Source organism: Gopherus evgoodei, unplaced genomic scaffold, assembly GCF_007399415.2.
Source record: "Gopherus evgoodei ecotype Sinaloan lineage unplaced genomic scaffold, rGopEvg1_v1.p scaffold_42_arrow_ctg1, whole genome shotgun sequence".
Taxonomy (NCBI): domain Eukaryota; kingdom Metazoa; phylum Chordata; order Testudines; family Testudinidae; genus Gopherus; species Gopherus evgoodei.
Genome location: NW_022060063.1, coordinates 1,639,472 through 1,655,136, shown reverse-complemented (window position 1 = coordinate 1,655,136; position 15,665 = coordinate 1,639,472). Strand labels below are relative to the sequence as shown.

General features: G+C 52.8%; 1 protein-coding gene across 2 annotated transcripts in view; it reads left to right on the top strand.

The window, feature by feature from the left end:
- NCKAP1L (NCK associated protein 1 like) overlaps positions 1-13,991 on the top strand; it is a 92,089-nt gene extending 78,098 nt beyond the window's left edge. Inside the window, exons 30-31 of one of the 2 annotated variants that reach the window (XM_030546194.1) lie at positions 6,423-6,512; positions 13,431-13,991. In XM_030546194.1, coding sequence (XP_030402054.1) covers positions 6,423-6,512; positions 13,431-13,556 — 216 coding nt within the window. In that variant the 3' untranslated portion in view covers positions 13,557-13,991. The remainder of the gene's footprint in view (positions 1-6,422; positions 6,513-13,430) is intronic. The other variant, XM_030546195.1, reaches the window with a different exon arrangement.
- The last annotated feature ends 1,674 nt before the right edge of the window (positions 13,992-15,665 follow it).

The window sequence follows — 15,665 nt, the reverse complement described above, 5'->3', positions numbered from 1 at the left end:
GTCTGCCTACCCCTTTTGTACCCTCACTTTCACACCTGCAAAATGCCCTGCAGGCATGAGGCTGGGTCCTGGCACCCCTAACCCTAGATTGGCTTCAGAGAAGCCTGGTGGGGGTTGAGCAGAGGAGGGTACAGCTGAGTGGGACGGCCGGGTCCTGGTGTTTGATGCCAGCCCAGAGCTTGATGCTGTTATCTCATCAGGTTTTCTCTTATTCACAGCCCTTCAGTGGGGGCACCCCCCTCCCCCAGCTGACTGAGCTTGATACATTTCTGACGGATATGGGATGATGGGACGGCCTGTCTGTGACAGCTAGCAGCAAATATCTCCAATTGCCAGTGGTGGGACACTAGCTGGGATGGGCTCTGGGTCTTGCCCACATGCTCAGGGTCTACGATCACCCTATCTTGGGCCAGGAAGGAATTTCCCCTCAGATCAGATTGGCAGAGGCTGTGGGGGGTTTCGTCTTCCTCTGCAGTGTGAGGCACGGGTCACTTGCAGATGTAAACTAGTGTAAATGGTAGATTCTCTGTAACTTGAAGTTGTTACATCCTGATTTGAGGACATCAGTAACTCAGCCAGAGGTTAGGGGCCTATTCCAGGAGTCTGGGGGCGAGGTTCTGTGGCCTGCGGTGTGCAGGAGGTCAGACGAGATGATCCTGATGGTCCCTTCTGGCCTTAAAGTCTCCGAGTCTCCTTGTGACAGCCTGTCAATGAACCAAGGAGTTTGAAATACATTTGAGCCTGGTGCCGTGACTCTCTCAGCTTCCAAGACACAGGAGGGCCCAATCTCACTGCAGCTAAACTCTCAATGACATCAGCACCAATCTGGCAGGTCCAGGCGGCTCAGCTTCTGCGTCACAGAGTCAGTGTTAGGTCAGAAGGGAGCCTGTGACCATGTAGTCTGAACTGCTGCCTAGCCCAGGCCATGGCAGTGCCCGGAGCTAATTCCTGGTTGAGCCGGAGTGAGGTTTATGGCCCAGCGCATGGAGCGGTCCAGTCACTCTGGCGGGGGAAGGGATTCTTCTGGGCAGTGCAAAGTGGTTGGTGGCTTCATTTAAAATCCAAATGAGTCCAGCTGGGCTGGCTGGGCAGCCAGTTCCCCTCTGAATGGGGAAAAGTCTGGCTGGAGGTTCTGGCATAGGCTGGTGGGTAAGGCCCAAGGGTAGGATTTGGGAAGAGCTGTAGTCTACATGGCTCTGCTACTGAGTTGATGTGTGACCTTGGACAAGTCACTTCACCTGCCTCTGCCCCTTTGTCTGTTTTCTTCCCTGTAAGGTCTTTGGAGAGGGGCTGTCTCCCAGTGTTTACCTGTCCAGCCCTGCCCTTTGGGTCTCTAGGCGCTGCTGTACTATCACGGAAGCTAATTAACCATGGCCCAGGGGAAAGTAGCAGGGAGCTGCTGCTGCTGAGTCTGTCAATAAACAATGATTCCTTCCCCGGGGAGTTCTTGTTTGAGCTCTTCAGAGACATTTAAATTCCTTTCGAGGAAAGAGGAACAAGCGAGAGCCTTTGGAGAGCAATACGATGGCATATTGGATAAGATTGCAATTTACTCCTATCTGCGCAACTCAATCTTAGCAGGGCTTTGCCTGCCCATCTGTTAAGCTGGGGGAATTTAGCGAGGGACAAGTCACTGCCTGGTTCCCAGTGCCTCCTGGTTCTTTTCTCTCCGAGTGTTTCAGGCTTTCCATGCTTCTGAGCCCTTGCTCCATGCAATTCTGGAGTCCCAAGGCCAGACACAAGGGGAAATCAATCCTGTGCCATTCTCCCCAGCTCGTGGTGAGTGATTGACGGAGGAATTGGGGGATTGGAAAGGCTTGTGCGTCAGACTTATTTTTGGCCTGTGGGAAAACAGCCAGCTAGGGAGTGAACCTGATTCATTGTTGATTAGAAACGTCAGAGATCGCAAAACAAGCCAGTGGCGTCCTTTCTGTGGACTTTCACCTGCAGCCACAAACCCTGTCGAGAGCTCAGGGATCAGCTGCTGGTTTGGTCTGGCCTAGGATGGTAGTAACCAAAAGCTGGCATCTCCCGATGGCCCACAATGTGTAACGAGTTGTTAGTTCTCAGTTCACTTCCACCTGAAGAAGCATCACAGTGTAACAGACTTGTAAATTGTGCATTGGGCTAGCTTAGTCATTTCTGTAACATCTGGGCATCTCCCAATCTTTAATGTATTTATCCCCACACACCCCATGGGGGCAGGGCAGGGCTAGCATCCCCATCATGCGGCTGGGGAACTGAGGCACAGAGAGACTAAGGATATGTTGACACTGTTATTAAATGCCTGCGGGCCTGGCCTGTGTCAGCTGGCTTGAGTTCAGGACCTGGAGCTGTTGAACTGTGGTGTAGATATTCAGGCTCATGCTTGAGCACAGGCTCGGCGACCCACCCGGCTTGACATCGCAGTTAAACAGCCTCGTAGCCCACATCAGCTGACACAGGCCAGCTGTGGGTGTTTAACTACAGTGTGGCCATATCTCAAGTACCAGAGTCATGCAGGAAGTCTGGCAGAACAGGGAACTGAAACTGCATTTCCCCTAGTGTTTCCCCAGTCCACCTAGAGGGTAACAGACTACTACTGTTGCCAGCTAATAATACCTCAGTCTCAGTCCTTTGCAGCTCTCTGCAGTGCCTTACAAAGGAGGGCAGTATCACAGTCCCATTTTACAGGTGGGAATCCAAGGCAGAGAGTTTGTCCCAAGGTCACCCAGTAGGGTGACCATATTTCCCTATGCTGGATATGGGACACCTGGTAAAATTACTCATATTCAAGCAAGTTCAGCTGCAATCAGTGAGAACTATGCAGCACAAACCTTCAAGTTAACATCAAGTTGACTGAGCCCCTGTTAAAAAGAAATACTGCGTAGCTGGATTCTTTTTATTTACCTTCTTATCTTTCAGGCTTTAGGGTTCACACAGGAAGAGGTGACAACACACAGTCCCACACACCTCTCTCGCATAGGGAGTGTGTCTTCCCAAGGCAACACTTGGGGCAGGGGGATGCAGGGTCACATGCCCCTCCCTCCCCCCAGATTTCTGCCAGGGTTCGCAGCAGAATGTAGCCAGCAGAAGCCTTTCGGCACTGCGAGAGGGAAGAGATGGGAGCTGCTTCCAGATGCGTGCGTGTGTGTGTGTGTGTGTGTGTGTGCGCGCGCACTTAGCTGAGGGGCAGAGAGGCTTCCCTGTGCCAGCCCTGTGCAGGGCTGTGGCACATGCAGAGCTCGGCTTCTCCTGGTCAGCGCCCTGGGCCGGAGATCTTGGGCTTTCCCAGGGTGCCAGCCCAGCCAGAGGCAGTGTGGGAAGGAAGGAGCCTGCTGGCCAGGCTGCTGGTGAGCTGTGCACTCTGACCAGGGGCTGGTTCTCTGCGCAGTGCTGGAAGTGAGACAGGCCCCGTGGGGGTGGATTATGCAGGAATAGCAGGGCTGGGCAGAGGTGGAGGTGGGGTGAAGGGGCAAAGCAAGGAGAGGACAGTGAAAGGGGGAACATGTAAAGGGCAGCAGAGGTGACACGTAACCGGCTGGCGCCTGCCCGCACTCACCAGCCACCGCAGCTCGCAGTGCACAGTCAGTGCCGGCCAGAAACAAGACTGGGGACAGGGCCCTGCTGGCTGAGAGCCGGCGCACAGCGGGGGCTGAGCCGATGGACCAGCAGGGGGAGCAGCCAGTCCTGCGTGCTGCAGCTTTGCCCCGCCACCAGCCTTGCATACACACCACCATTGTTGGCCACTAGACCCCCCCACTCAACGCTGGTGAGCCAGTGGCTGGCGAGCAGGGATCCAGCCAGCAGCAGGACCTGCCAATGCCAATGTGAGGAAAGGGAGGGGGAGAGACAAAAAATACAGGACAATTTTCCCATTTATAAGAAAAAGCCAGGACACCTGCAAGAAGGCTTAAATCCAGGACTTTCCCTTTAAAAACAGGATGTCTGGTCATCCTGTAACCCAGCAGGAAGCCAGGACTACAGGCCTAGTCTCCTGGGTCCTAGTGCAGTGCTGTATCCTCGAGCCTCTACCCTAGGCTAAGGGTCTGGCAGGCCCGAGCCACTGAGTGACTGGCATGGCTCGGGGGGCTGGTTACTCAGGCCTGCTCCTGATCTCGCTTGCACTGGTGTATCTCCATTTACTGCAATGAAGCTGCTCCTAAGTGACCTCGGTGCGTGTGAGATCAGATAAGTTGGCGTATTCTCGTGTGGCGGGGGCCAGACCCCAGCATCAATGTGCAAATTCTACAGGAGGAAATCCAGGCACTTTGCAAAGCCCGGACACCGGTGGAGGAGCTGAGGCCGCTCCTTGGAGAGCCTCACAGCTGGCTGGCAGTGAGAGCATTGCAGGGGCAGGCAGCACTGGGCTCTCAGCTGTGGGAGGCTTGTTTGCCAGTGCAGCTGAAAGCAAACCATCTGTCCTCTGCATGCCCGTTCGCTGCCTGCTGCTGCACACCGCGACCTGCTGCCCTCCTCAGCCAGCACAGAGATCTGGAGACAGATGCAGGGCATGGGATGTGTCTGGGCATCTGCAGAGATAAACAATGCTAAGGACAGGTGCCAAGCCCGGGTTGCCCTTCACAGGGGGCATGAAGAATCACAGAGCCTGTTAGATCATCAGCACTGTCCCCCTGGGCAGCACACAGCCCACTGCAGCTGGGAGTGTTTCAGGGATGGGGGGCCCGTCATGCCCCATGGCTTGGGGCCAGTGGTGCGGGTGACTCACTAGGAGGCACTGTTCTCAGCTACCCCAGCATGGAGCAGAGGGGTGCTTGCTCGTGGAGATGGGTCTGTCAGTCTGTCTGTTTAGGCCTGTTCTACACTTAGAAGTTAGGTTGCTGTAGCTGCAGTGCTCAGGGATGTCTGACCGACCCCCGCACCCAATGGAGATGCAGCCAGGTTGAGGGAAGAATGTTTCCATCAAGCCAGCTACCATCCCTCGAGGGGCTGAGGGGGCTCCTAGTGCAATGGAAACCCCCCCTTCTCTTGCTGTAGGAAGTGTTGACAATATGCCACTACAGCTTGGCTACAGCACCGTCGTGGTGCTGGTAGTGTAGACATGGGCTCAGACTGTAATCTCCTCCTGCTTCAGGGCAAACCATGCACTGGCTGAGCAGGGTCAGGAAGGTTATTCCACCACTGCTCACTAGGGGGGCTGCTACACCTTGCTCTGAAGCAGCGGGTGCCCCTGCCAGAGGTGGGTTCCTGTGCTAGAGGGACCCTGCTCTGATCAAGTGTGGCAAGCCCAGTGCACCTGTGTTTCCTTCCTTCCGTGCCCAGCACATGGCAGCACTAACCTCGCAGCTCTCAGGCTGTCGCAGGGGGTTGAGCTGGCAGAGGGCCCAGGTCTCTGGAAGAAGCAATTGTGACAGTGTGTGAGTGGCAGAGAGGGGCCGAGGAGGCCGGGCCGTGGCTTGCCCCCCAACCCACGGCTGGCTGGGATCGGGGGGGGGAGGGACGTTGTATCCCACATGTGGACTAGTAAGGCGGGTGGAGGTGAAGGTGTGAGTCTGGGCCCAGCACTAGGGAAAGCAAAGCCAGCCTTTCACCTGGGTGTGTGTCATCATCGCCCGAGTCTGGGAGCCTCTGGCTGCCCCGCTCTTTGGGCCCTGCTTGACCCCGTTCTGAGATTCAGCTAATGGGATTAGAGAGGTGGGGAGGGACTGTCAAAAGTGCTGAGCACCCAGCAGCTCCCCCTAGTGTGACCAGATGTCCCGGTTTTATAGGGACAGTCCCGATTTTGGGGTCTTTTTCATATATAGGTTTCTATTACCCCCCACCTCGTCCTGATTTTTCACATTTGCTGTCTGGTCACCCTAGCTCCCCCTGAGAACAATGGAGAATTCCCCCTCCTCCTGCTGCAAACAATGGAGAATCTCCCTCCCCCACACTGAGAACAATGGAGAATCCAGTTCCCTGCACAGAGAACAATGGAAAATCTCCTCCCTCATTGAGAACAATGGAGAATTCCCCTCCCCCCTGCACTGAGAACAATGGAGATTCCTTCTCCTCCGCTGTGAATAATGGAGAACCACCTCTCCTCACTGCAAACAGTGATAAGTACCCCCCTCCCCCCCTCGAGCAATGGAGAATCCCCCTCTGCTGAGAATGAATCCCTCCCATTAGAAACAGTGGAGAAACCTCCCCCCCGAACAGTGGGAGCTGAGCCCTTTGGCAGATCTGGCCAATGCACAGTTGGCAGCAGGCCAGGTGCCCCAGGAGCATTTTCACCTTTCTCCTCCCGCCCAGCTGAGGCTGGTGTCAGAGACGGGCTCCCAGCCCAGTCGTCTCTTTGATCCCATTGATCCTGGTGCAGGCAAGGCCCAAAAAGCAACAGAGCAGGCCAGGGGCCTCTGTGGGTTTGCGTCCCTCATTAACGTGAGACCCTGCTGAGGCACCGTAGCAGAGCCGAGAGCTCATCTCTCTCTCTCTCCTCACAGCTGGCGTCCGTGAGCCTCCTGCAGCTGGGACAAGAGACTGACAAGCTTCACTCCAAGAACCGGGAATCCATCTCCCTGCTGATGCACCTGGTGAGGCTGCTGCGCGCTGGGGCAGGTGCTGGGGGCGATGGACAGATCCTCCCCAGCAGACACTCGGGCTAAGAGACCCCTGCCATGCACTCTGGGCCTGGTGCTGTGGAGCCTGACTAGGATTTGGGTGGTCTGGTGCTGAGCTGCTCCCAGACTGGAGGTGAGGCTGGGCTCCCACAGAGCTTCCAGCCACACCTGCCTCCTCCCCAGCTCTCATTCCCAGAGCAGGGGATAAAAGCAGTCAGCAGAGCAGAGACAGCCTCCCTTCCCAGGCCCTGCCAGCCTTGGGGTAGGTTTCAGGCTGTCTCCCTGCAGCCTGGGCTTTCCAGCAGCTCCAGCGCTGCTGGGGGCAGAGCAGGGTGAGCTGCTTCAGGACGGTTCTCACACCCAGCCCCAGTGATGGGCCATTGCTGTCCCCTCCTGGGGACCGAGCCGCTGTCTCTGGGGCGAGAGCATGGCCCCACAGAGGGACAGAGCCCCATCTCTTTGCTCCCCCAGCCCCCTGTGTAGGCGAGCGCTCCAGCACTCAGTGGGGGTCAAACCCCCAGCACCACACACAAGCCTCTGTCACTGTACAAGGAAAGCTGCTGTAGTCCCTGGGGCCAGTGCTAGTGGGCACTGTACCCACGCCCCTCAGTCAGTGCGTTCCACAGTCACCCTGCCGGGCCAGGGCTTCCCTGGGCATTGGAGAGGAGGCAGTAGGCAGGCTGCGTCTAGGGCAGAGCCCAGGAAACAGCTCATACAGCTACTGCCTCTTGCCCCTGCACCACCAGAGCTGTGGTGTGTGTACCTGCCACAGGCCCCTGGTAGATGGTTTTGGAACTGTGGGTACCATTGGCCATTACTTGGATTTACCCACAGTGTGGATGCTGAGCTGCTATTAGGGGTCCGGGTTTCAGTCATTCCCCTGTCGTGTGGGGCAGGGGGGCCCGGTGAGAGAGGGGTCTCTAAGAAGGCAGCTGCCACCCCTGGAGCTGCCCTATTGGCACCAGATCTGTATGCCCTTGCGCCAGCCAGTCCCAGCCTCCGTGTAGGCTGGGCAGCTATCTGTCTCCATTAGCACTGGAAGGATACTGATTCCTGCCCTGATGGAAGGAGACGGCTGTGTCTGGGGAAGGCGAGGGTTCCCCCGTCTGCTGCCTGTGATTGGTATTCGGGGAGCAGGGGTGTTGGCAGCAAAGCAATTTAAATGCAAATGTTTCAATCTAGAGAGTGTGAATGAGGCTACATGGGCTCATTGTGCCTGTCTGGGGAGAGCGCTGCCGAGCCCAGTGGATGGGCTCTGTGCCTAGCTGCAGCCTGGTGAGAGGTAAATTCCACAGCCACGTTAGGGGATGCTGGATCCGTGGCTGCTGCAGGCCACGTCCACTCTTAACCTCCGCCCCGGGCTGGCTGCAAGGGATGGGCCGCCCCATTCAGCATTGTCTGGGGAGCAGGGACAGCAGAGTGGGTGCAGGCACTGGGCTCATCCCTGGCCTGGGGTGCTGGCACGAGAGGTGCTGGGAAACCAATACAAACTGTTCTTACACCCCTGTCCCTAGCTCCTTTGTCTGGTGAATAGAGAGTGCTGGGCCTGTCTCCCCTGACTCACACGCGCTAAATACAGAAGGAAACCCACTGGCCCCCTCTCCTCTCCCCACCAGTGCTGGTGTCAAAGACACCACTCTCATCCAGCCTCTCCCTGCTGGGAGCCCCTGGCTCGATGCCCCGTCCCCATCCCCCAGCCATAGGTGATGGCTAGATGGGCTGTGGGGGCAGGGGCAGCTGCCAGTTATGATCCCAAGCCCACCTCCCAGTTTGCCCACCCTGCTCTGCCAGGGCTTTCAGGGGAGGAAGGCCTCATCCAAGGAGCAGCCTAGGCCCTTCTGAATGCCAGCACTGTGCTTGACTCTCCTGCTTGACCCTCCATAGCCCAGCTTTCCCCTGATGTGCAGCCATTACAGCCCCCTCCCAGCCCCTCATTCCCCAGGGGCAGCACTGGTCTCTTTCATTCTGAAACACTTTTACTGCAGGGCCAGTGTGAATTTCTGCCACAGCTGGAGCCTTGTGGACACTGGTCTCCCCTGCCTAGCTGTTCCATAGACTCATAGACTCATAGGACTGGAAGGGACCTCGAGAGGTCATCGAGTCCAGTCCCCTGCCCTCATGGCAGGACCATATACTGTCTAGACCATCCCAGAGAGACATTTATCTAACCTACTCTTAAATATCTCCAGAGATGGAGATTCCACAACTTCCCTAGGCAATCTATTCCAGTGTTTAACTACCCTGACAGTTAGGAACTTTTTCCTAATGTCCAACCTAAATCTCCCTTGCTGCAGTTTAAGCCCATTGCTTCTTGTTCTATCATTAGAGGCTAAGGTGAACAAGTTTTCTCCCTCCTCCTGATGACACCCTTTTAGATACCTGAAAACTGCTATCATGTCCCCTCTCAGTCTTCTCTTTTCCAAACTAAACAAACCCAGTTCCTTCAGCCTTCCTTCATAGGTCATGTTCTCAAGACCTTTAATCATTCTTGTTGCTCTTCTCTGGACCCTCTCCAATTTTTCCACATCTTTCTTGAAATGCGGTGCCCAGAACTGGACACAATACTCCAGCTGAGGCCTGACCAGCGCAGAGTAAAGCGGAAGAATGACTTCTCGTGTCTTGTCTACAACACACCTGTTAATGCATCCCAGAATCACGTTTGCTTTTTTTGCAACAGTATCACACTGTTGACTCGTATTAAGCTTGTGATCTACTATGACCCCTAGATCTCTTTCTGCCATACTCCTTCCTAGACAGTCTCTTCCCATTCTGCATGTGTGAAACTGATTGTTCCTTCCTAAGTGGAGCACTTTGCATTTATCTTTATTGAACTTCATCCTGTTTACCTCAGACCATTTCTCCAACTTGTCCAGATCATTTTGAATTTTGACCCTGTCCTCCAAAGCAGTTGCAATCCCTCCCAGTTTGGTATCGTCCGCAAACTTAATAAGTGTACTTTCTATGCCAACATCTAAATCGTTGATGAAGATATTGAACAGAACCGGTCCCAAAACAGACCCCTGCGGAGCCCCACTTGTTATACCTTTCCAGCAGGATTGGGAGCCATTAACAACTACTCTCTGAGTACGGTTATCCAGCCAGTTATGCACCCACCTTATAGTAGCCCCATCTAAATTGTACTTTCCTAGTTTATCTATAAGAATATCATGCGAGACTGTATCAAATGCCTTACTAAAGTCTAGGTATATCACATCCACCGCTTCTCCCTTATCCACAAGGCTCGTTATCCTATCAAAGAACGCTATCAGATTAGTTTGACACGATTTGTTCTTTACAAATCCATGCTGACTATTCCCTATCACCTTACCACCTTCCAAGTGTTTGCAGATGATTTCTTTAATTACCTGCTCCATTATCTTCCCTGGCACAGAAGTTAAACTAACTGGTCTGTAGTTTCCTGGGTTGTTTTTATTTCCCTTTTTATAGATGGGCACTATATTTGCCCCCTTCCAGTCTTCTGGAATCTCCCCCGTCTCCTATGATTTCCCAAAGATAATAGCTAGAGGCTCAGATACCTCTTCTATTAACTCCTTGAGTATTCTAGGATGCATTTCATCAGGCCCTGGTGACTTGCAGGCATCTAACTTTTCTAAGTGATTTTTTACTCGCTCTTTTTTTATTTTATCTTCTAAACCTACCCTCTTCCCGTAAGCATTCACTATATTAGACATTCCTTCAGACTTCTCAGTGAAGACCGAAACAAAGAAGTCATTAAGCATCTCTGCCATTTCCAAGTCTCCCATTACTGTTTCCCCCTCCTCGCTGAGCAGTGGGCCTACCCTGTCCTTGGTCTTCCTCTTGCTTCTAATGTATTGATAAAAAGTCTTCTTGTTTCCCTTTATTCCCATAGCTAGTTTGAGTTCATTTTGTGCCTTTGCCTTTCTAATCTTGCCTCTGCATTCCTGTGTTATTTGCCTATATTCATCCTTTGTAATCTGACCTAGTTTCCATTTTTTATATGACGCCTTTTTTATTTTGTAGGTCATGCAAGATCTCGTGGTGAAGCCAAGGTGGTCTTTTGCCACATTTTCTATCTTTGCTAACCATCGGAATAACTTGTTTTTGGGCCCTTAATAGTGTCCCTTTGAAAAACTGCCAACTCTCCTCAGTTGTTTTTCCCCTCAGTCTTGATTCCCATGGGATCTTACCTATCAGCTCTCTGAGCTTACCAAAATCCGCCTTCCTGAAATCCATTGTCTCTATTCTGCTGTACTCCCTTCTACCCTTCCTTAGAATTGCAAATTCTATGATTTCGTGATCACTTTCACCCAAGCTTCCTTCTACTTTCAAATTCTCAACAAGTTCCTCCCTATTTGTTATAATCAAGTCTAGAACAGCTTCCCCCCTAGTAGCTTTTTCAACTTTCTGAAATAAAAAGTTGTCTGCAATGCAGTCCAGGAACTTATTGGATAGTCTGTGCCCCGTGGTGTTATTTTCCCAACATATATCTGGATAGTTGAAGTCCCCCATTACCACCAAATCTTGGGCTTTGGATGATTTTGTTAGTTGTTTGAAAAAAGCCTCATCCATCTCTTCCACCTGGTTAGGTGGCCTGTAGTAGACTCCCAGCACGACATCACCCGTGTTTTTTACCCCTTTTAGCCTAACTCAGAGACTCTCAACACTTCCGTCTCCTATGTCCATCTCCACCTCAGTCCAAGTGTGTACATTTTTAATATATAAGGCAACACCTCCTCCCTTTTTCCCCTATCTATCCTTCCTGAGCAAACTATACCCATCCACACCAACATTCCAGTCGTGTGTATTATCCCACCAAGTTTCAGTAATGCCAACAATGTCATAGTTGTATATATTTATTAGCACTTCCAGTTCTTCCTGCTTATTACTCATACTTCTTGCATTTGTATATAGGCATCTAAGATACTGGTTTGATCTTGCCTCCCAGCTTTGCCCTGACCCTCCTTCCGCTCTGCCATTATAGCCCGTGCTCCCTCCTGTTTCCAACCCATCTCCTAGGTCTTGTTCCCCACTTACCTGTGGGTTTTGCTCACCTGTCCCCGTCGAACCTAGTTTAAAGCCCTCCTTACTAGGTTAGCCAGTCTGTGCGCAAATAAGGCCTTTCCCCTCTTCGAAAGGTGAACGCCATCTGTGCCTAGCAGTCCTTCCTCAAATAGCATCCCGTGGTCGAGGAAGCCAAAGCCCTCCTAGCGACACCATCTTCGCAGCCAGGCATTCACCTCCACGATGCATCTGTCTCTGCCCGGACCCCTACCTTCATCAGGAAGAATCGAAGAGAATACCACCTGCGCTCCAAACTCCTTAACCCGTACTCCCAGAGCCCTGTAGTCACTCTTGATCTGCTCAGTGTCACACCTCACAGTATCATTTGTGCCCACATGGATGAGTAGCATGGGGTAGTAGTCAGAAGGCCGGATAATCCTCGACAAAGCCTCTGTAACATCTCGGATACGGGCCCCTGGCAGGCAGCATACCTCCCGGGATGAACAGTCAGGGCGACAGATGGGTGTCTCCGTCCCCCTCAGCAGAGAGTCTCCAACCACCACTACCCTACGTTTCTTATCAGTGGTGGCAGCAGACCTCCCAGCCTTAGGGGTACGAGGCTTCACCCCCTTAACTGTTGGGGGTGATTCCTTCTCTCCTGTATCAAGAAGAGCATAACGGTTATCTATTACCACAGCAGGAGGGTTCGCAGCAGGGGTGGGGCACTGCCTGCTGCTAGAAGTAACCAGCTGGCTGTGTCCACCCTGAGCCTCCTCCTCCACTGGTGTGTCCGATACACCCTGAGGCATCTCCTCCTCCACTGGTGTGTCCGATACACCCTGAGGCATCTCCTCCTCCACTGGTGTGTCAGTAGTCCTGTGAACTGGGACAGCTACGTCAGCTGTCTCCACATGGATACTGTCCAGGAATTGCTCATGGATATGGATGTTCCTCAGCCTGGCCACCTACTCCTGTAGCTCTCCCACCTGCTGCCTGAGAGATTCCACCAGTAGGCGCCTTTCACATTGGATGCCACCCCCAGCCTGGATATCAGTAAGTGGAAATTGCAAATTACAGTCTTTGCAAGCCCACACCAGAATCTGGGTAAAAGCATCCATGCTTTGGTGCTCTGTCTGGCTACAGGCACAAGTGGAGGAGACAGAAGCAGTGCTGGCACAGGTGTTGCGGGTCCTCCTCACCATTGTAAGCCTCCCTCTGTCAAACTCTCTCAAATTCCCATCTGCAGCTCCCGGTCCGCTCTGCTCTGCTGTAAACAGAAAGGTTTTGGATGTGGCTCACTTTATAGGTTCGGGGGACCAATGGGTCACAGATGAGACCGACAAGGGACCCCCACTCCCTTCCTACTCCCCTTCCAAACTCCCTTGCAAAACTCCCATGCAAAGGGGCTCCTTGGTTCTATCCCGTGCACGGCCATTGCCTTGCTTTCTGACTTCAGGAAAGTCACTGCTCCCCTCTCTAGCCCGTTGCCTGCAGGATCACAGATTAATGAATTATCCGTTCTTCACTCCTGTACATCACCCCCTGGTACAGATAGGCAAACTGAGGCACAGAGCAGTGACGTGTAGAACCCAGGTCTGCTGAGTCCCCATGCAGTCCCTTAGCCACCAGCCCAGCCTTTCCCCCTGACATTCCCTGCAGCTGGTCCTTTATTCCTGGCTCACTAGGGTGCCCATTCCCTGAGGTCTACATGCCAAGCCATATGGCTCTCTCTAGGGCAATTGCTGTTACTGCTGCCAATCCCGCTGTGGGCCACCCCATGAAATACCCAGAGGTCTCCAGAAGGCCCATGTGACAGCCGTGCCTGGGGTTCCCCTGCTCTGTGGGACCATACAGTCGGACATGCAGTGGGACGGGGCCTGATGCTGCTCTTCTGTGTGTATCTTTCAGATTGTGGAGGAGTCATTCTTCCTGACGGTCGACATGCTGGAGACCTGCTTCCCCTACGTCCTGCTCCGCAATGCCTATCGTGAGGTGCACAGGGCTTTCCTGCTGAGCAAACTCCCTGCCCATTGACAGCTGCAGCCCGGGGTCCCAGCCTCCCTTCACCCACCCCTTCTCTGACGCATTGCAAATGAGCGCACCTTCCAGGTCCCGGAGTGGGCTCCCATATTGCCATGGGCATATGGCCTAAGGGCTGTACATATTTGCATACCTATGTGTGATGCTGGCAGAGCAGGTGCCAGCTCATGCCAGAGCCTCAGGCCAATTTCCTTGTGTATCAGTGTAGATCAGAGTGATCGTTAAATGTATGAGAGTGTAACTGTTGTTCAAACTTCATGGAAACCAGTGGGATGTTTCTTGTATTGTTTTCACATCTCTGTATCCCATTGTAGTGGAGTAGCAAACATTTATATTGTGTATTCCCCTGTAACTAAATAACCCAGCAAAGGAGCCATCAAACGAGAAAGAAGCCTTGTGCAATGCTAATAAAAAAACGTTAACAGAAAAGTGCTAATTTCAAACCAAGTGGTCATTGTGTGTGATGATCAGAAGTTAAAGCCCCCAGAGGACTGGGCCAAAAGAAACCTGATGAGGTTCAACAAGGACAAGTGCAGAGTCCTGCATTTAGGATGGAAGAATCCCATGCACTGTTACAGACTAGGGACCGAATGGCTAGGCAGCAGTTCTGCAGAAAGGACCTAGGGTTTACAATGGATGAGAAGCTGGATATGAGTCAACAGTGGGCCCTTGTTGCCAAGAAGGCTAATGGCATATTGTAGGCTAATGGCTGTATTAGTAGGAGCGTTGCCAGCAGATCGAGGGACGTGATCATTCCCCTCTATTTGACATTGGTGAGGCCTCTTCTGGAGTCGTGTCCAGTTTTGGGCCCCACACTACAAGAAGGATGTGGAGAAATTGGAAAGAGTCCAGTGGAGAGCAACAAAAGTGATTAGGGGGCTGGTGCACATGACTTATGAGGAGAGGCTGAGGGAACTGGGATTGTTTAGTTTGCAGAAGAGAAGAATGAGGGGGATTTGATAGCTGCTTTCAACTACCGGAAAGGGGGTTCCGAAGAGGATGGATTTAGACTGTTGTCAGTGGTACCGGATGACAGAACAAGGAGTAACGGTCTCAAGTTGCAGTGGGGGAGGTTTAGGTTGGATATTAGAAAACACTATTTCACTAGGAGGGTGGTGAAGCACTGGACTGGGTTATCTAGGGAGGTGGTGGAATCTCCTTCCTGAGAAGTTTTTAAGGTCAGGCTTGACAAAGCCCAGGCTGGGATGATTTAGTTGGGAATCAGTCCTGCTTTGAGCAGGCAATTGGATTAGATACCTCCTGAGGTCCCTTCCATCCCTGATATTCTGTGATTCTATGAAATGCGTTCCTCACTCACTGTCGTCAGAGGAAAAGCCCTCGTGCGTTGTGACCCTGACAGCTTGTTTTCTGTGAGAGGCTGGAAGTCTGGCTTCAAGGAAAGATCTCTCATCTCGGGACTGTCTGGACTGTGACAGGGAAGTGTAGCAGATGCAAAGCAGAGATCCCCAGAGACAATCTGGGTACCCTGAAAAGGCTTTGGGGAAACTGGCAGTTTATGACCTCACTGCAACCATTTGGAATTACAAGCTGTGACTCGTGTGCGTGTAGATCACCTGCTTTAACATCTCTATAGCTCTCCTTTCCTTTTCTTAGCTAATAAATCTTTAGTTTACTATGGAATAGGCTGCCAGCGTTGTCTTTCTTGTAAGATCTAGAGTGCGATGTGGGGTAAGTGGCAGCCAGTCTCTTGGGACTGGGAGCAACCTAAATGTGATGTGATTTTTTGTGTAAGTGACCATCTTATCACAAAGTCCAGTTTGTCTGAGCAGCAAGATAGCCTTGAGAGTCTGAGGGGACGGTCTGTGACTCCATGGTAAGCAGGGCCGGCTCCAGGCACCAGCATTCCAAGCTGGTGCTTGGGGCGGCAATCTGCAAGGGCGGCAGTCCCTGTTGTTTTGCCCCAAGCAGCGCGCCGAATTGCCGCCGCAGGCGGCAGGAGCAGTCCATGTGCCCTTAGGGCAGCAGGCGCGTTTCTGCGGTGGCGGCAATTTGGCAGTAGCTTCTATGTTTAGCTGTCAGGGGCGGCTTCAGCTAAACATAAGGACACACGGACTGCCCCCGCCGCCTGCGGCAGCAATTCCG